Source organism: Typopeltis vanoorti, chromosome 4 (assembly GCF_054136105.1).
Source record: "Typopeltis vanoorti isolate ZY-2024b chromosome 4, IOZ_Tvanoo_1.0, whole genome shotgun sequence".
In the NCBI taxonomy this organism is placed as follows: Eukaryota; Metazoa; Arthropoda; class Arachnida; order Uropygi; family Thelyphonidae; genus Typopeltis; species Typopeltis vanoorti.
Window position 1 is genome coordinate 167,057,124 of NC_143552.1, and position 27,901 is coordinate 167,085,024.

The 27,901-nt window shown below is 36.4% G+C and overlaps 1 protein-coding gene across 1 annotated transcript in view; it reads left to right on the top strand.

Moving 5' to 3' along the window:
• LOC150107826 (Fanconi anemia group J protein homolog) overlaps positions 1–27,901 on the top strand; it is a 463,872-nt gene that overhangs the window by 335,129 nt on the left and 100,842 nt on the right. Inside the window, exons 20-21 of the mRNA XM_090391581.1 lie at positions 11,124–11,195; positions 26,784–26,910. Of these exons, the coding sequence (XP_090247707.1) occupies positions 11,124–11,195; positions 26,784–26,910 (199 nt within the window). The remainder of the gene's footprint in view (positions 1–11,123; positions 11,196–26,783; positions 26,911–27,901) is intronic.

The window sequence follows — 27,901 nt, forward strand, 5'->3', positions numbered from 1 at the left end:
CCAAGTGATAGATCTCTGGATATTTTCATCAATTCTTCTTGTAAGTCATCAGGGTCTGTGGTACACTGTATGCTGAGTTTCTGGGATATGTGGTGAGACAAGTCGAAATGGTAGTGTCCAGTGTTGGTAGGTTTTCTATATACCAACAGGTTGATGCTATTGTCAGTTTGTTTCTTAATAAGGACGTCTAGGAATGGAAGTTTATTATCTTCTAGTTCCAATGTGAACTTGATAGTGTTGTGGAAGCAATTAATTTTGTTTAGATAATCCATTAATTCTTCTTTTTTGTGATTCCAAATGATGAAGATGTCTTCCACATACCTAAACCATGTATGTGGTTTAGGGGGTAATTTGGGATAAAATTTGAGTTTCCAAATTTTCTAAGAATAGGTTGGCACAAGAAGGAGAGAGAGAGGGCTACCCATTGCTAATCCAGTAAGTTGTTTGTAGTAGGTTTTTTACCATGTAAAATAATTCAAAGTTAAACAATGCTTGAACAACTTGGTGATTAAATAAGAATCAAGGCCTAATCCTACCAGATATATGGGAAAACTCTAATCAGATCATTTAACCAAAAAGAAATGAACTTTCATGAAAATTACAATAAATATCCCAACAAATAAAACGTTGTACTTGCGACACACGTATTGTATCATGCACAGTGATAACTTTATATAATTTTTAGAATTGTTGGTTAGTTTCCTAGTTTTTGTTACTTTCCATTGCTTACCAGTGTATCCCTGAAAATGCTGACAGATATTAGTCAGTGAAACATGTCGGATATTAAGCAATTCTTTACTTGACTAACATACCGAATTAAGTCTTTAATGTATTAATTTTCCACAAAGTTAGCATTTTACTAGTTAACACTCCGATATTGTCATATCTAACATTTCTTGCTTCTAGGGATACTTCTGACTGAATCAATCCACTCAGCCCTTGCTCTTCCTCTAGGTCTGAGGAAAGTCCCATCTTGGTATCAAACATCCATTTTGCTAATCCTTCCTCACCCATTTTATTTAAGTGGCATCTTTAACATATAACCAAGTGAAAAAACATTCAACAACTAGCTATAATCCAGAATATTTTAATAATAAGGTATTAACCTTTTTTACTACTTTTATATGGGAAATACAGGGTGTTCGGGATAAATTTGACATATTTATAATTAATTATATTTTTCCGTAAGTTACATGTATTAACACACACTTCTCTTCATTTAAAAGTTTGGACCCTTCTTCATTCATATACAAGATGTCAGAAAGGATGGATAGCTGGAACCCACCTGAATCATGGAAGAGAATAACTTGTATCATGATGATTCGTGCCCGCCATCAAAATAAGGATATTACGACTGCTGCCCAATGCTCCCTGAATACAGTAAAAACAATCAGGCATGAACTAGAGACTTGCAATGGTGACTACGAGGATGTAGCAAGAAGAAAGATCCCTAGCAGACGATCTGATTGCGTTCGTACAGCAGAATTCCTCGCAAATCTGCAGGAACAGGTGTTGAAGAACCCTGGCATTGGAATTCGGGCTTTGTTCGTGGAGTTGCTAACTGTAGTCAAGCCCTGGATAACAAGGGTAGCCAATGGTAGGCCGTATGTATGGCAGCAGGATTCGGCCCCTTGCCACACCTCTGGGAAAAGTCAAAAATGGTTGTCTGAAAATTTCTACGACTTCACCAGTCCAAATGTTTGGCCTCCAAACTCCCCAGACCTTAACCACATGGATTATTTTGTATGGGGCGCAGTTGAAAAAGACACCAATCGCACTTCCAGTAATACAAAAGCCCAGTTAATGGATAAAATTAAAACAGTTTTTGCGGCCCTTCCCAGGGAGACTGTAGCATCAGCTTGTTCGAGGTTCCGAAGCAGAATTGAAGCTGTGATCGATGCTAATGGTGGTTATTTTGAGTAAATCTTGTTGATAGTATTGTAATTAACTCTGCCTGTAATGTTTTTTTGTCAATTCATTAAATTTAATAGATACAAAGAAGATTTTCTTTTTCCTTACGAAACTGTCAAATTTATCCCGAACACCCTGTATATAACTTCTGCATTTCTTCAACCTTAGATTAGCTTTGCTTACGCATTCCTAAACACTAACAATGCCAAGTTCCTTCTTAATATCGTCATTTTTAATATGATTTTGCCATTGATGCCATCTATTCATAATTTTTCTTAAAACTCTCATATCTCTGTCATCTAATCTGACTCAACTCTCATATCCATACTTAAAACAAGTTTGAACACTCTTGTACAAAGCTAGTTTGGTGTTTTCGCTAATTTCTTGCTTATTCCCATAGATATTTATTCAAATGTCTTTATCTCCACCATGACAGCTTTGCTTATTCTGTTTACTATTTCCAAATTTAATTTGCCATTTTCACTAAAAACGGTGCCTCATCATCATCATTAAATTCCTGGTATATACCCTCAAGGGGTGTACAGGATATGATAGTACTGCATGAAAAATTTACATCATTACTAACTTCCTATCTACAATTTTCCTCCAGATCATTATTGTCAAGACTCCAATATTCTCAGATCTTATATTTCTGTCTTCAAAGGCACTTTGTGCTGTATCAATCCACCTATATCTTGGTCTTCCTCTGGGTCTTTTTCCTGCCAACCTGGCAGAGAACACTTTTGCTGGAACACTTATTTTGGTTTAAGCCCATAAGAATATAATTTGGTCAGCTAAATCCCAAATTGCCAGCCCAACCTCGTTCATTCAGTATCCAGGTGCACCTAACAGGGTGCACCAAAAGAAGGTAAGGATTGGACATTACGTCAGAGGTCCAAGTTATATAGCTTTGACCCTTAAGCATCTGGAAAAATGGTGCCTGAATAACTGAAATATTTTACTTGTTCTACACTTTCTGCTGAAGTTTTCTGTGCTCTTGCTATTTGTTACAAATGCTTTTTAATTTAGTTAGAGATTCCTTGAGTTTTGTAAGGAATTTGTTTAGGAGTATATCATCATCTGCATAAAGCAAAGAACTTAGTTTGATATCTCCGATTCTAAAGCAGTTTTAATGCCACTTTCTTTTATAATGCAATTCATATGGATGATGAATAAGAGTAGAGATAGTGTGCATCATTGACTTACTCCTGATTTTACATCAAGTCATCTCCCTATATTTATTTTAATTCTAACTGGTGACTTACAACTTAAAAATATAAACTGTGTATTGCTTTGTATAATGCTCCATTTACTCCATATAACTATAGTGTTTTGAAAAACTTTTCTCTGGGCACCTTGTCATATTCCCTTAATTTCTCAGCTATTTGTTTTAAAGTGAAAATCAGATTTTGACAACCTCTATTTGGCCTGAACCCAGCTTTTTATTTTCTAAGTTTCTCTTCCACAATCTTTCTTAGCCTCTTTTCAAGAGTATGCTTATATGGAACATTTAGTAGAGAAATTCCTCTGTAATTCTCATATTCAGCTTTATTCCTTTTCTTATAGATAGGTACTATGAGAGCTCTACCCCAATCATCTGGAATTTGACTTTCTGCTATGGCCATCTGAATTATGCAGTGTAGCCACTGCAAAACTTTCATATCTCCATACTTAAGTATTTCTGGTCGAATATCATTTGCTCCAGCTGCCTTTCCACATTTCAAGTTTTTTTTTTTTTTTATGCCTTTTTCATTCTCAAGTATTGATATGTATTCCTCTTTGCATTCCTCTTAAAAATTTTCTAGTATGGTTCTGTCCATGCTTGGTTCTTTTAAGTTCTTTCAGACTAATCACTCAGGTCATCTATGATATCCTTATCGTCAGTTAACATGTCACGTTTATCATCTTTGATTCCCTTTACAGTATTCTTCTGTCCATTTCTAAGCTGCTTCAATAGCCTCCAGAACATTTTGCCACCTTCCCGATATTTGTTTTCTGTTTTCTGTATTCTTACCAAAGTCTTCCCATGACTTTTATTTAGCTACTTTTACACATAGCTTAGCTTTCCTACATTTTTCTCTGTATTTTTTTAAATTTTTTTTATGCTCCCTGATGACTTATTTGCTAGGAACTTTGGGTATGCTTTCTTCTTTTCTAGGATTGCTTCTTTAACTTTTTGTGTCCACCATGGTGTTCTTATTTTTCTATCCTTGCAAACAACCTCACCACATACCCCCTAGCTGAATCAGTCACCATCTTTTTCAAAGTTTGGTTCTTGTTTTTAATTTACTTCATTTCTTTCTTCAATAGTGTTTGTATAGTCAAGTCTACAATTTATTTACTTTTAAAAGCTACTCAATTTTAATTCTTTTTAAAACTTACTTATATACTATTTTTTCAGTGTAGTATCCATTTTTATTATTTACTTACTACTAAGTACCAAGTATTGTTTTACCTTTTTCATGATAATTTAGCATCCCAAAACACTGATGCCATGACCTTTCCTGCTGACAGAACCGAATTTGTCTGCTTTGGCGCTGAACAACTGGCTTCTGTCCACTAATTTTGACACTGCTGTTTGAATTCTGCTTATTACGGTGAATCCAAGTCTCATGCATAGTAATAAATCGATGCACAAAATCAGTTTTATTCTTGTTAAAACGCTCCTGGCACTGTTCAGAGATTTTCATGCAAGTGCGTTTTTGATCTGCTGTGAGCAAGTGCAGGCACTCACTTTGCACAAAGCTTTTTTTATATGTAATTCTTCATGCAAAATATATCCTACACGTTCTTTTGAAATGCCTATAGTCTCAGCAATTTCACATACTTTGACTCGCCGGTCATCCAATACCATATCGTGCACTTGATCAATGATTTCTGGTGTTGTTATTCTTTTTGGACATCCTTCACGTGGATCATCCTCAAGGCTGGTACAGCCATGTTTAAACTTGGCAGACCATTTCTTAATTGTCAAAAACGAAGGAGAAGAGTGTCCATAAACTTTTATGAACTTCTAATGAATTTCTTTTGCCATTAAACCTTCTTTTACAAAGAATTTTATAACTGCACGATACTGTAAAATCTTCAGCTGTCTGCGCCATTATAAACGTATGTTATTTTTGCCTATATGTAATATCTTTACTCTTCTATCTTTATTCTATTCCTAATTCTTTAGCTTTACTCTAATGCGCTTTTTTTCTCCTAACCTTACTCACTTACTCTACTGCGTTTTATGTTGATCCACCTTTCGTATTTATTAGCCGTATGCCAATGAATACTGAAAATTTATTTGTAAGACTGCGCCATCAGTATATTAAATATTCGGCATAAGACTCAATAAAACTTCCGGTAGATTTCTCCCTCTTACGAGTGAAACTTCCCTCAACAACGTTTACATAAACAGTCGTGGTTCGTAAGTAACTAAACTAAGCTTTTATTGCCTTAATTGTTTCCCACTCACAAGTCCAATTTATTTAGGAACAGTGCAGTTGTAAAATAAAGGATCAGGCAGCACTCTTTTAACAAATAATTAAAACACATTTATTTACATTAAATTGAAATATACATGAATCAAGACAAGAAGATTGCTTTCTCTACCCATATATAAAATCTTTAGCATAAGATTAAAATTCTTTCACTTCAACACTAAATAATCTCTTTAACTCAAAAACTTATTTTACTCTCTGTTTACAAATTCAACTTATTAGACTTCTAGTTTACTCTCAAAGAGGTTAGCTAACTCTCTGTGTTAAGTTGGTTTTTACAGATGTTCTTATCGACTTCTAACATGCCAATTTGACTCTCTTATAGACACTTCTAATTACTAAACAGTCCATATACAATATATCTCCTAGATTATAAGAGAAAATATACAAAACGATACAACTTACAGAAGCTCTGTATCATACATTCAGTCAAGAGTCTTTTACTAAAGTCTTTATGGCTTTTCTTTCATCTCAAGTTTAGGCTTCCTTCAGGAGTATCTTGCTTCAGCGGTATCACGTCGGGATATTAGCGGGGCTTTTGGACTACAGCCTGCGGTACTCGAATAGCACATACAAGAGGTTTCGGCATGCGGGAAGATTCTCCTCTGGATCCTATTTTGGGAACTTCTGTTTCTAATTGCCGCCACTTCTGCTACTAATCACCGATGACTGCAACTGCCACCAACTGGCTCTGGCTCTTCTCGGTAACAGTGCTTCACCTTTGCTCTTTAGGCACTTGGATCTTGGCTCTCCTCTTTGTAACTGGGGCCTTGGCTCTCCTCATTCTTTGCTGCCACTGCTCTAGTTCCGACTTCTGATGACTCTCTCTTGACATCTGGAAGCCCTTTATGCTTGGCTCAGTCCCCTTTTTATTTTACGATCTTGGTGCCTTGCATTAAGGGTAATATACCCTGAAGAATTTGGCATAACTCTTTCATCTTTTTAGTTTAACCTGCTCTTTGTTCTCCTCCATTCCATCTTTTGATCATATCTTGCAGGGTGCAGAAACTTGTCTCTAAAACTAGTGGATCTCTTTGATACTTTGCTTCTTCTTTCGGGCTGCGGAAACTTTTCTAAACTTAGCGGCACTCTTGGATACTAACTTTAAAGGTGTTAGCACAGAGCTTGTAAGCAACTCTTATATACAAAACTAGTAAACAACCTTGCTTACACTTTTACACATAACTATATACAATGTTCCCCAATGGCAAAGCATTGCCTTTGTTTTCAACGTTAAAACAGTAAATACATTCACTTCCCAACAGGGTTAACTACATTAATATTTTGCAAAATATGCATAGAAACAAACAAGGTTATTTACAGTTCTCATGGGACTTGACCTATGTAAAAAATCGATGTAAAGCAGTTTGATAATTTTAAGCTACATCGAGTTTTTACAATACTCAATTTAATCCATTTCAAGGGATACACACAACACTTTTGACAACTCATATAGGTAAATATGACTTCTCCATTGCTTCCACCTTAATAAAAAGCCATCAATACCTGAAAAATTGGAAATGCAGCAGGAGTAGATGAAATTCAATCAGAAATACTCAAATATGGAGGTGTAAAAGGTTTAAAGTGGTTGCTCTGCATAATTCAGAAGACGTGGTCACAAAGTAGAATTCCAGATGATTAGGATAGAGCTCTGATAGTACCATCTATAAAAAGGGAAATAAAGCTGTGAGAATTACAGAGGTATTTCTTTTCTGAGTGTAAGATTTATCCAAATAATACTTGAAAAATGGCTAAGGAAAATTGTGGAAGAGAAGCTTGGTAAAGAACAAGCTATATTCAGGCCAAATAGAGGTTACTGGGATCAGATTTTTTTTTTAAGACAAATAGTTGAGAAATCTTGGGAATATAACAAGGATTTGTATTTAAGTTTTGTTGATCTGGAAAAGGCATATGACAAAGTGCCAAGAGGAAAGCTGTTAAAAATGCTCCAGTTATATGGTGTAAGTGGGACATTATATCGAGCAGTACATCAGTCTCTATTTAAACTGTGAGTCAACAGTTAGAAATCAAGTTGGTACATGATGATGGTTTGATATTAAATCAAGTATGTGACAAGGGTGCATATTATCCCCACTTTTACTCATTATATATATGAATCAAATATAATCATGAATCGAAAGAAATTGGTATTAAATATGATATCAATGATATACCTCTGAATAAGTCAGATTACCTAAATTGAATACCTATTGTAATAAATTTGGTATGAAAATCAGCAATAAAAAAATGAAGATGGTGAAATTAGGCAGCTATAATATCAACTATATCCTTAATAGTGAAACTATAGAAGAAGTAAAATGTGTTGGCTATTTAAGCACACTTTTTAGTGAAGATGGACAATTCACTAGACAACAAAATTAGTAAAGCTGATATGATGGGGAGTCCACTGAATAGGTTTATATGGAATCAGTGAGAAATTAGTGAAAACACTAAATTAACTGTATATACAATATAGAATTCAAACCAAATTTAACTTATGGATCTCAAAGGTGAGTTAGAAATAGAACACTTGATCAAGGCCTGAAGACCATAGATATGAGAGTTCTGAGATAGATTAGGGTAGTGAGTGGATGACATCAATAGCACTATCATATTAAAAATTAAGTATATTAAGAAAGAACTAGCCATTGTTAAAATTCTGGAATGTGTTGGCAGTAATCACGTGTGGTAAGGACATTTAAAGAGAATGGAGAGGAAAGATTAGCAAAACGAGTGTTCTTTAGCAGGAAAAAGATCTAGAGAAAGAACATGATGTAGGTGGATTGATACAGTAAAAAGTATCTAAAAATACTGAAATATAATATCTGATAATATTGGTGTCTTGACAGATAACAGATTAATTTGGAGTAAAATTGTCAATTGGAAGTTAACAGTGGTGTAACTTTATCTTATATTATCATAATATTCTGTAAATCCCTGAAGGTACATATCAGGAATTTGATGATGATTTCTGATATCATTAATCATCATCAAATTTCTGCCATGTACCCTCAAGGGGTGTACAGGATATGATAGTACTACATGACAAAAATTACATCATTACTAACTTCCTATCTACAATTTTCCTCCAAATCAATCTGTTATTTGTCAAGACTCCAACATTATCAGATCTTACATTTCTATCATCTAAGGCACTTTGCACCATATCAATCCACCTATTTCTTGGTCTTCCTTTGGGTCGTTTTCCTGCCAACCTGGCAGAGAACACTTGTTTTGCTAATCTTTCCTCGCCCATTCTGTTTAAGTGACCATACCACCTGAGATTAGCTCTGCTAACGCATTCTTGGATCCAGACAATGTCAAGTTCTTTCCTAATATCCTCATTTTTAATATGATATTGGCATTGATGCCATCTGTTCATGCCTATAATCTTTCTCAGAACTCTCATATCTGCGGTCTCTAGTCTTTGGTCAAGTGTTTTACTTCTGACCCAGCTTTCAGATCCATAAGTTAAAACTGGTTTGAACACTGTCTTGTATACAGCTAATTCAGTGTTCTGACTAATGTCTCTCTTATTCCATATGAATTTATTCAATTGACTTTCCACCATACCAGCTTTGCTGATTCTGTTGGGAAACATATAAGTTAAATATGAAGAAGGTAGCAAAATATTCTGGAGGTTGTTGAAGAAGCTTAAGAATAGAGGAAAGAGTGCTGTAAAAGGAGTTAGAGATGATGAAGGTTACATGAAAACAGGAGAAAAAGATATTCTTGAAGTATAGAGTAATTACTTCAAAAAATTGCTAAATGAAACAAGCAGTGATAGCACAGAGGTAAAAAACACTCAGCAGGCATACAGTCAGGAATACATATTAATACTTGAAGTAGAAAAAGCCATCAAAGGCTTTTTCTTTGTGCACCTTTTTATGTTGGAATATGGTGTTAGTAATAACCGGTCCATGTCCTGAGCAGAAATCCAACAGATATTTGCCATTATTATTAGCTTTGCTCTTTTCTCCATATTTTCCCAAAATATTTTTGTATGTCTCACAATCATTTCCTACTCTGCTATTTAGATCTCCAACAAGGGCCAACTTTTCTTTTTCATTGTGTCAGTTGCTTTTACTAAAGCCTCAAAAAATTCCTCCACTTCTACCTTAGTAGAACCTTCTGTGGGACCATAGGCACAAATAAGTCTCATTGTCCAGTTCCCCATTCTGACATTTGCCCACATTACTCTACTTGAGAGTGCCAGCCATTCAAGGAGATTAGCCTCGTATTTTGTGTTGAATACTATGGCTACTCCTTCTTTTCCTTGATTGTCATTTCCTGAATATAACATTTTGTATTTATTGCTCAGAAAGCTCTCACCTGTTTTTGTTTTTTTGTTTCAGTCACCCCTATTATGTCGATCTGGTGCTTATCTAATTCCTCAGCTAGTTCCATTTCTTTGCCATTCAGGCTTCTTATGTAGATAGTACCGATCTATAACTCTGGTGAAGTTGAGTTGAGGTGTTTTCAGATTTGATCCAGTAGCTGACTTTTCGCTGTTCGCCCTGGTTCCCTGGCGAAAACAAAGGGGGTCTTGTTTTTGCCGGGGGGGGGGGGGGGGTTCACATCCATGTGAAATTGCAATCATTCTATCAAGTAGTTTGTTTTATACAGCCGTCTGAAGCAAACGTTTTGTCTGTATCCCTTGAAATGGATCAAATTGAGTATCATGCGGTTATAAAATTGTTTGTAAAAGAAGATTTAACGGCAAAAGAAATTCATTAGAAGTTCATAAAAGTTTATTGGCACCCTTCTCCTTCGTTTTCGACTATTAAATGGGCTGCCTAGTTTAAACCTGGCATTACCAGCCTTGAAGATGATTCACGTGAAGTACGTCCAAAAAGTGTAACAACACCAGAAATCAATTCGCAAGTCCTCATTCTTTGCGAATCAAAGTGTGTGAAATTGCTGAGACTATAGGCATTTCAAAAGAACATGTAGGATATATTTTGCATGAAAAATTGCATATGAAAAAACTTTGCGCAAGTTGGGTGCCGCACTTACTCACAACAGATAAAAAATGTACTTGCATGAAAATATCTGAACAGTGCTTGGAACTTTTTATCAAGAATGAAACTGATTTTGTGCATCGATTTATTACTATGGATGACACTTGGATTCCCCATTACACACCAGAATCCAAACAGCAGTAAAAACAGTGTACAGAAGCTGGTTAATATTGGTGTCTCTTCTGCAAACCAAGAAAAGACCTGGTTTGCAGAAGAAAAAAAAATCATCTTTCATCAGGACAATGTACCTGCCCACAAACATGTTTTTGCAGTGGGAAAATTAAGGGATCTGCACTATGAATTGTTCGAACATCCACCCTTTTCTCCTGATTTGGCTCCCTCTGACTTCTATCTCTTCCCAAAACTAAAACTCTTCCTTGCTGGTGAGCATTTTTCTTCGAATCAAGAGTCACCTATTGCAGCTGTAGAGGGGTATTTTTCAGATCTTACTGAGAACTACTACAGGAATGGGATAATGGCACTGGTGCATCGCTGGAATAAATATATTAGTCTTAAGGGAGATTATGTTGAAAAATAACAATAATTTTGAAATTATGAATTCGTTTTTTCATTATTAAGCAGAGAACATTTCCGACTACCCTCTTACATTAAAAAGATATTAAATTCAGTTATATTAATATATAACTGAATTTTTCAGTACATTAAATAAACAAAGGTTTTTTTTTATTTTTATTTTTTTTTATAGGTTGTACCTCATGGTGTCCTGTGTTTCTTATCTTCTTATAGCATGCTGGAAAAGTTGGTACAAAGGTGGCAAGTAAGTATTTATTTCTGGCAGTATGTTACAAATTTATATATATATATGAAGAAACTTGAATGACCAAAAGCTGAAGGATAAGAATATAGAAAAAGCTTATTTTAAATGCATGGCTTGTTTTATCTTCCTAGAATTCATCAGGTGGATAACACGATATGAGAAATATAAAATGTATGTTATAAGAGTACTTCTTCTAGCTTATCCCACTTAAGTAAGGTCGCTGTTCTTAATGGGTCTCCTCCACATCCTCCTGTCTTGGGCTGTAACCACATCCAAGTTCTTCATCTTGAGGTCCTCTTCCATCAGCTCCTTCCACCTCTTCTTTGACCACCCATGCTTCCTCCTCCCCTGCACATCCATCTGCATTACCTTTCTTCCCACATACTCATCCTCCCTCCTTATCACATGATCAAACCATCTCAACCTTGCCTCCTGTATCTTCTCTCCTAAGTTCGTAACTTTCACTATTCCCCTTACATAGTCATTTCTCAGACAATCCTTTCAAGTCACACCACTCATCCCATCTAAGCATTCTCATCTCTGCTACCTCCATCCTGCTGATGTTATTTTTCCTCAGGGCCACAGTTTCCATAGCATATGTCATAGCTAGTCTCACCACTGTCGTGTAGATTTTTCCCTTTAGATTGACTGGCACCCTCTTATCACATAGCTCCAGCCATCTCTCTCCAATTCTTCCATCCAGCTTGTATCCTGCATCCCACTTCCTTCTCAGCCTCTCCATCCTCTTTCACTGTTGAACCTAAGCATCTAAAGTCACCAACCTTCCTGGTGACATTTCCTTCCAACTCCAGATCTGTCTCTTGGCTGCCATTCACTTACAACACATGTCATCTGTCTTACTTCTCTCCTCCAGTACTTTCTTCCATCTTTCCAGTTTACCTGCCACTTCTTCTCTTGATTCTAATCTTTCCTCTCCTTCTATTTAAGTGACCATACCACCTGAGATTAGCTCTGCTAAAGCATTCCTGGATGCTGACAATGTCAAGTTCTTTCCTAATATCCTCATTTTTAATATGATATTGCCATTGATGCCATCTGTTCACGCCTCTAATCTTTCTCAGAACTCTCATATCTGCGGTCTCTAGTCTTTGGTCAAGTGTTTTACTTCTGACCCAGCTCCCAGATCCATAAGTTAAAACTGGTTTGAACACTGTCTTGTATACAGCTAATTTAGTGTTCCGACTAATTTCTCTCTTATTCCATATGAATTTATTCAATTGACTTCCCACCATACCAGCTTTGCTGATTCTGTTGTCTATTTCTATATTTAATTTACCATCTTCAGTAAAAATCGTGCCTAAGTAGCTGAAATGTTTTACTTGTTCCACAGGTTCTCCATTCACAACACAGTTGACATTTTCAATGATTCTGCCTATTTTCATTGTCTTTGTCTTTTTATTGCTGACCTTCATACCATATCTATTACAACAGCTATTCAATTTAGTCAGAGAATCTTGCAGACTTGTAACAGATTTATTTAGAAGTATAACATCATCCGCATAAAGCAAAGAGCTGACATTAACATCTCCAATTTTGATATCTGGTTTAATACCACTTTCCTTCATAATGTGATCCATATAGATAATGAATAACAGAGGGGATAATGTACATCCTTGTCTCACACCAGATTTAACATTAAACCATCTTCCTGTACTTCCTTCAATTCTAACTGCTGACTTACAACTCAAATAAAGACTAAGTATTGATTGATATAATGCCCCCTTGACACCATATAACTGCAGCGTATTGAATAGCTTCTCTCTTGGCACCTTGCAATATGCCTTTCCCAAATAGACAAAACTTAAATACAGATCTTTGTTATATTCCCATGCTTTCTCGACTATTTGTCGTAAAGTGAAGATCTGATCCTGACAGCCTCTGTTTGGCCTGAATCCAGCTTGTTCTTCACCAAGCTTTTCTTCCACAATTCTTCTGAACCGTTTCTCAAGTATACTGGCATAGATCTTGCCAGGAACACTCAGTAGGGAAATACCTCTGTAATTCTCACATTCAGTTTTATTTCCCTTTTTATATATGGGTACTACGAGAGCTCTACTCCAATCATTGGGAATTCGTCCCTCTGTCCAGGCTTTCTGAATGCAGTGCAGCCACTGTAAGACTTTTATACCACCGTACTTCAGCATTTCTGGTCGAATATCATCTACTCCTGCTGCCTTTTCACATTTCAAGCCTTTGATGGCTTTTTCTACTTCAAGTATGGATATGTATTCCTGACTGCATGCCTGGTCAGTGTTTTTTATCACTGTGCTGTCATCACTGCTTGTTTCATTTAGCAGTTTTTCAAAGTAATTACTCCATACTTCAAGGATATCTTTTTCTCCTGTTTTCATGTCACCTTTATCATCTCTAACTTCTTTTACAGCACTCTTTCCTCCATTCCTAAGCTTCTTCAACAACCTCCAGAATATTTTGCCACCTTCTTGATATTTATTTTCTATATTCTTGCCAAAGTCCTCCCATGACTTTTGTTTAGCTAGTTTTACACACTGTTTAGCTTTCTTACATTTGTCTCTGTATTCTGTAAGAGTAAAAGCTGACTTATTTGCCAGGAAGTTTTGATATGCTTTCTTCTTTTCCTTCACTGCCTCTTTAACTTCCTGTGTCCCCCAGGGAGTTCTGATTTTTTTATCCTTGCACACAACCTCACCACATGCCTCTCTGGCAGAATCAATCAATGTTTTCTTCAGAGTTTGCCACTGAATCTCCAAGGTTTGATTCCTGTTCTGAAACTCTTTCATTTTCTTTTCAATAATCTTTCTGTATTTTAGTCTACAGTTCACATCTGAGAGCTGCTCAACTTTTATTCGCTTTAAAACTTTCTTACATGTTATTCTTTTCAATATGAAATTCAATTTTATCCTGCTCAAGACTAAATAGTGATCACTTCCAATTTCAAATCCTCTGTACACTCTGGTGTCCTGCACCAGGGAGAAGACATCACTATCAACAATAACATAGTCAATAAGACTTTTCTTATTCCTAGCCTCTTCTCTCCATGTGAATTTGTGCACATTTTTATGTTGGAACTTGGTGTTAGTAATAACCAGTCCATGTCCTGAGCAGAAATCCAACAGATATTTGCCATTATTATTAGCTTTGCTCTTTTCTCCAAATTTTCCCAAAATATTTTTGTATGTCTCGCAATCATTTCCTACTCTGCTATTTAGATCCCCAACAAGGACCAACTTTTCCTTTTTCATTGTGTCAGTTGCTTTTTCTAGAGCGTCAAAAAATTCCTCCACTTCTGCCTTAGTAGAACCTTCTGTAGGACCATAGGCACAAATAAGTCTCATTGTCCAGTTCCCCATTCTCATATTTGCCCACATTACTCTACTTGAGACTGACTGCCATTCAAGAAGATTAGCCTCGTATTTTGTGTTGAATACTATGGCTACTCCTTCTTTTCCTTGATTGTCATTGCCTGAATATAACATTTTGTATTTATTGCTTAGAAAGATCTCACCAGTTTTGGTCTTTTTTGTTTCAGTCACCCCTATTATGTCGATCTGGTACTTATCTAATTCCTCAGCTAGCTCCATTTCTTTGCCATTCAGGCTTCTTACGTTGATAGTACTGATCTTTAACTCTGGTGATGTTGAGTTGGGGTTTGTTTTCAGATTTGTTCCAGTAGCTGACTTTTCGCTGTTCGCCCTGGTTCCCTGGCGAAAACAACGGGGGCCTTGTTTAATCGGGCGACGCCCCAGCGGGCATGAAATTTTGTCATGTTGTACCATCATTTTTTATTTTGGTTTAACCAATAAGAATACAATTTGGTCGGCTAAATCCCAAATTGCCAGCCCATCCTCGTTCGTTCAGTATCAAAGTAGATACCCAACAGGGTGCACCACGAGAAGGTGAGGATTGGACATTAGGTCAGAAGCCCTGGTTGGTTCTCCGCATTCCTTTAAAGTCTATGTGGAGGTCTCCTCTCAGTTATACAGCTTTGACCCTTAAGCACCCCAGATGGAATCCCAGCAGAATTAATTAAGGCCATCGGGTGATTGAGGAATAAGAGTGTTTCATAGATTGATTATAGGTATGCCTATAATCAATCCTATAATCCCCGTGTTTCATATACTACTCTAAAACTTTTGACTTAGGTCAGAAAGTGTGAAACTGTGAGAAGTAATGAAAATAATGGTATTTTTTCAAAACGTTATCAGGCTGATAGCTAACTTGTACAATGAAGCAGACGCCACAGTAAGAAGGGGTGTTAGATTAAGTGATTGGCTTTAAGTTTGAAAGAGAGTTATACAAAGATGTTTACTTCCTCCTCACCTGTTTAATATCTATGCTGAGGATATGTAGTATTGGATGAGCTTAAGACAAGAATTAGGATAAGTTATAAAATCTCTTGTGGTGAAATATAGGAAAAATTTTCACATATCGATTTTACATGGGCCATAAAATACTTATAATTAGAAGTATATATAGCATGTTTTAATGTAATAAATTTTGTAGTATATTGTGAGAATAACTAAATGTATATAAGCATTTTACACAAGCTCAAGCAGATACAAAGTAAGAGGGGAAATACATTGAAGATATAAAGACATTTACAAAGTGATAGATTGATGAGTAATTGAGCTATGCTACTGATGCAGTACTCCTTTATAATGAGAAGGAAGAACTAGGACAAATCCTTAACCAAAAGTTAATGAGATCTGTAAGAACAGAGGATTTCAGCACAATTCTAGCAAGATAAAGATTATGTTCTCTAAGGAAATGCAGACAGGAATACTCTTGAGAAACAATTGCCTTAAAGGAGAAAGAATTGAGGAAATCAGCAAGTTAGAGTACCTGGAATCCATTATTAATGTGAAGAACTGCTATTCAGAAGATTATGAATGGCTAAAACAACAGTCAGAGACCTGTCTAAAATCTGGAAGGATGGATTATGGAATCCAGAATCCTCCACAGAAAGTTGAGGATTTTAGATGTACCCGTTTTTCCAACAGCAACTTATGGATGTGAGACCATAAGTTGCTGTTGGAACCTAAAGATGTCTGATAGGAAATGATAGCTATTTTTGAGATGTGGTGTTATATACTGAAAAGCATACAAATGGATGGGTGTTAGAAAGTGTTAGATCTTGAATGGGAGACTCTTTCAACAAAAGAGTCACTCATACAGGATCTAACAGGAAGCACAGCACTGAATAAGAACATACTTGTGCTCCTAGCAATCAAGCTCATTTTATCAGAAAACATGTCATGTTTAACATAGAAAGGGTAAAATAGAAAACGAGATAATAAGTCTGAGATTTGAATCTGTAATCTGAAATGATGCTATTGAAATAATTTGTTTCGATTATGTATAATATATTAAACATTAGTATTAAAATTATGTCCTATGCAAGATAGTAAATGTACTGCCAACAAAGGCCCAAAGGTTGCGAGCTAACCACCATCGGTGACGTAATGCCCGAAGATAGAGCATTCGTAGAAGGCGAACGGGGCATGCATTCCCTGAAAGGAGCAGAAACTGTAAGGTGGCGGAGTGACATCACCTCGTTGGGACGAATAGGGAGGCTCCGGTGAATAAGTTTCCAGCATGGAAAGAGGGCACCAGAAAGGGAGATAAATACGGTTATGCAAGTCTGGTATCCCCCCCCCCCCCCCCCGTTTTTTCTGTTCCTATTTCCCTCATGCTGACCAGCGATGACCAGTATCAACTCTCCCATGGCTGACTAACGCAAGTCCGGCAAAGACTTGCGTTAGTCAGCCATTAGAGAGTTGATACTTGCACAAGACGACGATAGATCCAAACGCGGTCCATCAGTGAAACGGTGCGATGAAAGACAGCAAAGGACTCCCTTCGAAGAAGGTCAGGTTAAGTGATAAGCGAATATCCAGCAAGAAAGATTGGCCATTTCGAAATGAGCTCGTGACTTCCACGTGGTAGCAGTTTGCAGCAGTGGTGATATCCCACAACAAAGGACGGACAAAAGGTTGTCAACGTCAACACTGCAGAGTGGTAAAGTACTGTGACTTTTCTTGCTTTATGATGATTTTTATGAAAGGGAAGGAATAAGAACTTGGCTGAAGGAAGGAGAACTTTAATGATAATACATCTTCACGGACTCTCTAACCTTATTAGACTAGTAGTCCTGAGAAATCAAGTATTGTATGGTTCCAAGACTATTGTAAAGGGATTGTTAGTTAATAATTCATAAGTTCAGAAACCGAATAGTGTCTTGTACGATTTGCATACCAAATTATATGTGAATAATATTCTAAATACTTCGTAGATGAATTGTATATAATGGTGAATTATATGCCTAAAGTGTGAATGTTGTGCGTGTGATTTAGATCATTCCTTTAGTATTGCTTTGCTTGAGGTAGAATGCAAACCTCGTATTGTATCTAATATATTGTAATCCTTTTAGCCATATAATATGTTTTCTTATGTAAGCCTGTGCGTGATCTAAGCATGAGACTGACTTCACCAATCATTAAATTTCGGACCTACATGTAAGGGGAATATATGTTACCGCTAAAGCTTGAAAGCCGTTAATGTGCACATTACGTAGCTAATCTGCAGATTAACTGATTTGCTCCGTTAACGTGCGGAATCAAGAGTTTTCTGCATTTTACCTAGGTAATGTGCACATTAACGGCTTCCGTATCGTTAAAGTTCAAAAGTTTGTTTCTCTCATTTCCTGTCCGTACTCCTTTCTCCTTCTCCCTCCACTTTTAGTTTGGTTTCGCCAGTGTCATATGTTTTGCAAATTCATTTCCTTAATTGTAATAATATTTTGAACCATTTGATTCTTTGTATTATAGTTTTTTAATTGATTGATGATTGATTCTATCAACTAATTTGTTGATTGTTTGATTGTATTAACTTGATTCTTTAGATATCGAAAAATAAATAAATAACATTATGTTAATTTAAGCGTACAGAAACGTTGCTGTTGTTCCAGCAAAGATCTTATTTTCACTTTAACGAGTGCCTAGCAGGTAATGTGCAGATTATCTAGGTAATTTGCAGATTACCTAGGTAATTTGAGAAATGAAACAATTTTCCGCACGTTAACGGATCACCCTAGTTAATCTGCACAATACCTAGATAATCTGCACAATACCTAGATAATCTGTAGAATAACTGATTTCTGCACTTTAGCGGTAACATATACAAACAGGTTTAGAGTTAATAGGCCATGACTGCAAAGTTAAGATATCTATAGCTTCCTAATTTACTTTACTAAATTTTGTGGCACTTAATTCTGGGAAACTTCCCTAGGACAAGAAATTTCTGTTCTTAGGTTCTGGCTGGCACAGTAAATCGAACAAATTTTGTCAGAGTCCGAAAAGGGGGATGGCCCCAGAGAACTAGTTTATAGATAATCTTAGAAGGCACTAGAGTGATAAGATAGATAAAATAACAGAAAATAACGATGTAACAAAAGTAATGGTAGAACTTTAAGGCTCCTTAAGGATATTAACTGAAAAAAAATTGGAAACAGGAAGAGATAGGCCATCAATGAGATGAATGGGTGGCATGTCTGGAGGGGATCTTTAGAGTTGAAGCCTCCAGAAAAGAATACAACAGGACCACCTGGCTACGACTGGTATGGCACATTACTGAGTAACTGAGTGGCCATATGCATTAGATGATGTCCAGTGAATAGATGGATAGACTATATATAATAAGGTACTAGCATAATATAATATTTTTAGGAAAGACAGAAGAGAAGGGAGAATGGGGTGTTTCTAATGATCTTTAGATAGTTGAAGCCTCCAGAAAAGTATACAACAGGACTACATGGCGAGACCTGGAGTGGCACATCACTGAGCATCAACAGATGCTGTATGGTCATTTCGGAATGACCATACAGCATCTGTTTATCATTCCGAAGGGCTTCAACTATCTAAAGATCAATCATTCCACACACACCATCCACCCATCCTTCCTCTTTTTCCAGGAACTTTATCATCTATTACTGAGAAGATAAAGTCCTCCTTCCATTCTTTCATTGTGTCCAAAATATTTTAACTTTCTTCTTTCCATATCCTTAAGGAGCCTTAAAGTTCTACTGATCTTTTTTAACACCCATTCATTTGTATGTCTCTCAGTATATGATATCCTCAACAGCCTTCTATAACAACAATCTCAAAAGCAGCTATCCTTTTCTTATCTGACTTCTTTATGTTCCAAGTCTCATATCCATAAGTCACTGTTGGAAAAACAACTGTATTTAAACTTCTTAACTTTGTTCCCATGGAGATAGATCCATCCTTCCAGATTTTAGACATGTCTCTGAGTATTGTTTTAGCCATTCCTAATCTTCTTCTGATGTCTTCTGAACACAATTCTTCACATTAATAATGAGTCCTAAGTACTCAAACTTGCTGACTTCTACACTTGTTTCTCAAGAACTTCCCTGTTTGTATTTCCTTTGAGAACCATAATCTTTGTCTTGCTAGGATTGAGTTGAAGTCCTCTGTTATTACTGATCTTGTTAACTTTGTCAAGAATTTGTCCTAGTTCTTCTATGTCATTACAAAGGAGTACTGTATCATCAGCATATCTCAGATTACTGATCAATCTTCCTCCTATCCTAATTCCTGTCTTAAGCTTATCCAATGCTTCATATATAATGTCCTCTGCATATATATTAAACAAGTGAGGAGAAAGTGAACATCCTTGCCTAACTCCTTTTCCAACCTGAAGCCAACCAGTCATCCAACACTTGTTCTTACCATGGCTTCTTGCTCCTGGTACAAGTTGGCTATCAACCTGTAGTGTGCTGAGGAGATCCATTCTTTTCATTACTTCTCACATTCATCTTTTTGAAGCTCGATAATTGTGACCTTTCCTTCAGAGACCATAACGAAGTTCTTTTTGGTCTGGTTCTTTATTGTCTTCCTCTGATGATTCATTTCAATTCTATATTTGATAATTTCTAATAGGACATTCTCCGGAGGTGTCCAAATCATCTTAATTGTTGTTTTAGAATTATATCTATAATATCTTTTTTATGGTTTAATTCGTGATTGACTTACACATGTGTTTTGACCAGTGGATCCTATTTACTTTCTTAAGCATTTCATCTCAAATGCAATGATTTTCTCTATTTCTTTCTGATTGAGTTTCCATGTCTCGGCTCCATATGTTGCCATAGATATAATAATTGTTTTAATATTTTAGTTTAAGGCTTTTTTGAAATGCTGTTAGTTTTCCATATTTTGTTTACTTATTCATATTAGACCATCCTATGTTAAGTCTGTATTTTACTGTCTGTGTGTTATCAAGGCTATGAGTAATGAGACTTCCAGGATATGTAAATTGCTTTACCTGTTCAAGTATATAATTTTTTGTCAATTAAAAATTTTCTCTCCTCTCTTTCTATTTTCATTGTTTTAGTTTTGCTTAGATTGATTTTCATTCAAAAAGTTTCGCACTCTTCATTTAAAGTTTTCATTCTTTTCCAGTTGTACTGCAGTTTCTGCAAGAATAATAATATCTTTGCATATTTAATAGGGTTGATATTTGTGTCACTTATTTGTAGACCTGATTCTTCAGCCTCTTGTTCTACATATTTCTTGACGATAGTAAATAAATTTGATGAGAGTTGGCAGGATCCTCTTTTCAACTTTGAATTTGCCTAGTTTTATCTTATTAAAATTGACAGTTGCTTTGATATCTTTATAATAATTTGTAATGAATGTATTTCTGAATCTAACATCATAAAATTTAAGATGTTTATCATTTTGTTCCTTTTGATGAAATTAAATTCCTGAAGGAATCAATTAGGTAGGAGATTAATTTCATTGTCTTGTGTGGACCGTAGTGTTTATTGGAGGCCTGAAGTGAATTGATAAGGTTCCATGTTTTAGTCACTAGTGTGTGATTTCTAGATTATGTCAAAATTAAAAATATATAATAGTAATATTAATAAAAATCCTTAGCCCATTAATGTACTATAGGTTTACACTCTGTTGTCGGTGGGTGGGAGTTTGTGTACATCTTATTCCCTTTAGAGAATTCTTTCCTCCATATATGATTTTTTTTTAGATATATTACGAAACATTTTGCCACTTTCGTGTGACAAAACATTCTAGTGCTAGAATGTTTTTGTTTAGCTGTTACATATAAAGCTTAGATTTCCTACATTTTTTTTCTGTATTCCCTGAGGGTGCCTGTTGACTCAACTGTTGGAAACTTTTAACATTTCTTCTTTCACAAGACTCTCTTTTAACTTCTTAACTACACAATGTAGTTCTGATATTTCAATCTTAACAAAGGCTGCCCTTTTCTCAGAAATTATAATGACCGGAAAACTGCCAAATCTGTGGCGGGAAGCCAAAATAATTGCCGTGCCGAAACCAGGGAAAGATCCAAATGATGTGAAAAATCTATGACCTATCTCCTTTCTTTGCTTTCTAAGAATTCTCCTTAAAATAATTTCACCACTCATTGAAAGAACATTCCCAATTGAACAAGCTGGCTTCAGGCCGGGAAGAAGTTGCTGTGACCAGGTTGTGGCCCTGACAACACAGATTGAAGCAGTCTTCCAGAAGAAACTTAAATCTGGAACCACTTTCATTGACCTAACATCAGCTTATGACACAGTCTGGATCAGGGGCCTCCTCCTAAAGCTAATATAATAAGGTGCAAAAAAACCTTATAATATTTCCTTATAATAAGGAAATATTATAAGGTGCAAAAAAACTTTCCAGCTTTTTGAATCCATTCTCTCCAACAGAAATATCTGGGTCCATATTAGCGGAAAAAAGAGCAGGCCCAGATTCCTTCACAATGGTCTTCCACAGGGCTCTGTGTTATCCCCTTTACTTTTTAAAATCTACGTGTATGACTTACCACATATCAGCTCAAGCAAGTATATGTACGCTGATGACCTAGCGATCCTACATCAATCTTCTACTTTCTTTGCCAACCTGGAATCAACCTTGAACACAGACCTGAACATCCTGGAAGAGTACTTCAAGCAGTGGTACTTGAAGCCAAATCCAACAAAAACTGTGTCCACAGTATTTCATCTGAACAATGCAGAGGCAAATCGACACCTCAACCTTTCTTTCTGTGGAAAAATGGTAGAACATGAGCCTCACCCGAAATACCTGGGAGTGAGCCTGGACAGAAGCCTAACATATAAAAGGCACATCACCAACCTGTTCAACAAAATTAAAATGAAAAACAATATAATTTCAAGGCTTGCTGGAACAACCTGGAGTTGTGGTGCAGAAGTCCTAAGGTCATCTTCACTAGCCCTCACATTCTCTGCAGAATAATGTGCCTCTGTCTGGAAAAGAAGTGCACACACTAACATTATAGACACACAGCTAAACTCTGTCATGCACACAATTAGTGGGACAGTGAGAAGCATCCCTCTCTCTCTCCTGGGTTCCTGCCCTATCTAACATTGCTCCACCAAATATACAGAGAAGACAAGCCTCGATTTAAAGAATTTAATAAAGCAATGAGCAATCCACTCCTGCCCCTGCATCAGTCTCTCATAAATCCACCTAGTCTTCGCCTAAAATCTAGAAAGCCTTTCTGGTCCATGGACGAACTCTCTTCAGCTGCCCTGCCATCAACACCTGACACGTGGAGAGAATACTGGTCCAACAATCTCACAATAAACGGCTTCCTGGTAGAAGATCCCTGTGCTCTGCAGCCTGGTTTTGCTCTTCCTAGGAAGATTTGTTCATCAGTCAACAGGATCAGAACTAACCAGGGCAGATGTGACTACCTACTACATAAATGGGGGCTGTTAGGCCACCCTTATTGTAATTGTTCTCCCATGGCTCAGACGATTACTCATATTGTGAATGACTGGCCAAGGTGCCAATTTCATGGTGATGACCTATAGGACATCCACAAGGTGACAGATGAGGCCTGGGATTGGCTTTCCAGACAGGACATTGACCTGTAGCTGTTCTGTATTCCTTTTACCATAAGAATAAATAAATAAAATTTTAACAAACAACTTTACTGCATATCTTGTTACTGAATCAATCAATATATTTTTCAGATTTTCTCACTGAATGCCAAGGTTTAGCTCTTTGTTTTTAAACTTCATTTTTTTCTCTCCAATATTATATGTAATCAAGTTTACATTTCATCTATGAAAGCTGTTCCTCTTTTTTTTTTTTAATTTCTCTCATATTTTTCTTTTTGATGTGAAAAATTATTTCAGATTTTTCACATCAATTATTTTATCTCCTCATTTCAGCCTTATTTCTCAGATCCTCTCTCACTTCTTTACTTTTTTGAAGATTTGCATTCTGATATCTTTCCATTTTGACAAGTGAGTTCATTCTGGCAATCGAAAAAAATCTGATTAAACCATTATATTTGATGGTTATAATGTATTTTTGTCTGTGAATTGAGTCTTCATCCATTTGGAAGTATCTTCCAGTAATTGATTGCTTCACATCACAGATTTCAAATTTTTTAGGATCATATTGTTTATGCCAGTGTAGCCTGTGCTATTCATTTTTGTTTATGATGTTTGGTTTACATGCAACTTCTCTTCCTTGTTGGCTTTTAGAAGCCAGCATGATTGCATCTCTTTATATAGTACCCTGCTAACAGCTCAAACTCCAGTGTATCCTTTAAGTTAAAGGCTTACTGTTTCTTTACACTTTGGATTGATGAGCATTCTGGATTTTTCTTTGTGTTTCTTTCCTGGGGTTGATTTTGGGTCTTTTCCTGGTGTCAAATGGGTAGGCTGCTAATGTGGTATCCTATAATAGCTTTTGTTTCAAAGCCTGTAAATTCTCCATGTGTTATTGACACTTCTCTGTGTATGTTCAACTCTTGGGATACATCTCCTCATACATCAGTATGTTTCATTCGGAAACTGGGTATGACCCAGTTTCCGAATGAAACAGTACTTTAAGATGCCAAGAAATTATATTCTTGGTTTAATCCTTTATCCGAGTGTAAACAAGCCAAGTTTGTGTGTGAAGTAACTTCAAGACTGGGAAACTCATATATAGAGGCTAATGACTTCGTATCTCTTGCCTAAGTATGCACTTTGTTATTTTGATATGTACTTTGCATTGTGGGATACTAAGGCAAAGTGATGCGAAGTCTGCCTCTATATACAAGTTGTCCAATCTTGAAGTTACTTCACATGCAAACTTTGTTTGTGTACCCTCAGATAAAGCATTAAACCAATAATATAATTTCTTTGCATCTTTAATTTATAGTATAACCAAGTAGAAAAACTTTCAACATGTATCTTTAATCCAGAGTATTTTAGTAATAAGTTGCAACACCTTTTGGCTACTTGTATATAGAAATATGACTTCAACCTTAGTATCACTTCTGGGTTGGCTCCCATTGATGCACTGTTGTACAGAAGAGGTTACCACACAGAATGAGTGGCTCTGCTCAGAGGTGGGTTTTTCGATTATGGCTCTGCTAGGTGGTGGAGGTGAGTTTGCCATTGGGCAGAGCCACCACCAAGGGTTCTTCTCCATGGTAGGGTGGGCCTGTCACTGAGTGGGACCACCATTTAGTAAAATGATCCTTCGGCTCGCTTGCAATTGCTGAGTTTAGAGTGATCTGGGGGATTGACTGAGTTTTTGGAGACTCCCCTTCAATTATATGATGAAACTGGTCTGGATAGTGACCCTTACCATAATGAATAGCATTGTACATGTCCGGAAAGATATGTACTTTGCATTATTTGATACTAGGGCAAGTGATGTAAAGTCATTAGCTTCTATATACGAGTCGCCAAGTCTTGAAGTTACTTCATGCACAAACTTTGTTTGCTTACTTACACTCAGATAAAGGATTAAACTAAGAATATGATTTCTTGGCATCTTTAATTTATAGTTCTCGTAGCCAAGCTTATACATTGGTTATGCAATGCTAAATCACTTACGGAATTGACAACGTAGATAAGAATGTAAATTAAATTATACTTTAATAAATATTTCCGATATTTCGGCAACATCACGTTGCCATCTTCAAAAGGAACTTACAAAAAAGGCACTTGCACGTAAGCACTACAACACCTCGATGAGTCTTTGGACTACCTGGAGGTGTGATGTAATAATAACACAGTAACTGAGAATGAAGTGATGAAACTATTGTTCTCCTAAAAGTCCTGATGGTGCTCCTAGCAGGCTATGTAGGTGTTCTTGGCTGTTGGGCTGAAGGTCTGCTGATGTAAGCCTCCCAAATTTGGGACAGTCTCATACAACCAAATTTGTTGAGGTTTTGGAGAGTTTCTTAGGGCTGAGGCTGGTTCCATGAATAGTCTTTTGAATTTGTATTTGCTTTGGTGTATTATTGTAGCATTTTTCTTCATCTGTATTCTGTGGCATATCCAGAGCATGGTCTGCAAGACCAGAGTGGCTGTACTTGTGAAACCAGATGTAGTCCTTGTGTTCCGAAATTCTGATATCCGCTGTCCTGCCTGTTTGGCCAAAGTAAGACTGCTTACAGCTGCAAGGGACTTGGTGTACACCACATAGGTCTAGGGGAAGTGGTTGGTCTTTAGTGAAGCGGATAAGGGATGCCAATTTTCTGTATTGTCTGTAACAGGAGGTCAAGTCATGTTTTTTTAAGATTTTGGTAATTTTTTCCGAGGTGCCTTGGATGTAGGGAATGGTGGTGGATTTAGAGGGAGGGAGATTGTGGTTTTTTGGTTTCAATATTTTTTTGGGGGGTAGCCATTGACTGAGAAAGTGATTTAGTTCAAACAAGGCACTAAACTAAATCACATCCTCAACACTTTCTCAGCCAATGGCTACCCCCCCCCCCCCCAAAAAAAAAATCCAAAAAAATATTGAAACCACAGTTCCCCCCCCCCCCCCCATTCACAACAAGGATTACTTTAAATTTACAGCTGCAAGGGACCTGGTGTATACCAGGTCTTACTTTCTGTAAGTTTACAGCAAGTTTACTTGCTGTAAACTGTCTTACTTTGGCCAAACAGGCAGGACAGCAAATATCAGAATTTTGGAACACAAGGACTACATCAGGTTTTACAAGTACAGCCACTCTGGTTTTGCAGACCATGCTCTGGATACATGCCACAGAATACGGTGGAAGAAAGCCACAGTAATACACCATAGCAAATACAAATTCAAAAGACTATTCATGGAATCAGCCTCAGCCCTAAGTAACTCCCCAAACCTCAACGAATTTGGTTGTATGAGACTGCCCCAAATTTGGGAGGCTTACATCAGCAGACCTTCAGCCCAATGGCTAAGAACACCTACATAGCCCGCTAGGGGCACCATCAGGACTTTTAGGAGAACAATAGCTTCATCACTTCATTCTCAGTTACTGTGTTGTAGTGCCTATGTGCACGTACCTTTTTTGTAAGATGGCAACGTGATGTTGCCGACATATCAGAAATATTTATTAAAGTGTAAATTAATTTATGGTATAATGAAGTTGCAAAAACTTTCACTGCAGGTTACTTAATTTGGCTTATTTTATTATTAGTTTTATATTTTTACATTTGTACTGTGCAGATAATGTAGCTCTCAAAATCAGATTAGTAAGCTATCCATGATTTATATCATAAAATTTTAAAATGATCATTTTTAGGTAACGCAACTCTTCAATCAACTACTAGAACAAAAAGTTGTTCTGACTGAACCACGTGGTGAAAATAAAAGTTTCGAAACCACACTGATGGACTTCTATGAAGCTGTTAGACAGAGTGAAAAAACAGGTACTATTAATGTTCTTACAGTGATAGCTTAGTGTACATTGTAAGTTTTATAATGCCTCAATTATTGGTTCCCTTGCAGTCAAGCAAGCAAATAAGTGTTTGATCAAAGTGTCTTCAGAGAGAGAGAGTAAAATATAGTCAATTCTTAGCACTACGATATTATTATGTCAGTAGCAGATATCCATTACTGCTTGAAATATCTGAAACTGCCACAAGTGTTATGTGAATGAAATTTGTTTAATTATCCATTAAGTGATCTTTAAAAAGTCTCCCCTTCCCAGTACAGTTTACATTAATTATCCTCAATTTGTTGAAGACACTGAAAATTGCATTGTGTTTTTCTCCCTGTGAAAATTGTAATGTTGCCAGCATAATACTTTTAGAAAATTCATCATTTTAACTGCTAGCTCTTTCCAGTAATCACATTGTGATAGTTTTATTATTTTTCACATAATCTGTTTGATTGTGAAGTGCTAGTGCATTCTGTTAAAACAGAATGAGTGGTGAAAAAAAAAAGGGGGGGGGGGGTGCAAATACATTTCAGAAACATTTAATGATCTTAAAATGATATCTAGAGTTTACTTCCTATGTTGTACATGAGTTTTTGAGTCGTTTGCACAATTTCAAGATGGTAGGATTATTGATTATTAATGAGAAATAATCCTACCATCAAGATGGTAGGATTACAAAATTAAATATTGGAAAGGAAGCAGCTCATGAAAATTTGCTAGAAAATTTAAGAAACAGAAGCATTTGGTTGTGATTTCTACTAAATTTTTTGATGCTTGAGCATAGAGAGAAAGCATGTTGTTGCTTTGCCGTGAAAATTTTGTTGAAATAGTTGATCAGTTGTACTATTTTGGAGAGAATTGTGACTGGCGATGAATTATGGTGTTTGCAATACAACCGTATAACAAAATAGCAAAGTGCAATGACAATCAACGCATCTCCAAAACAGCAAAAGGTTAAACTGATGAAGTTTCTTGTTAAA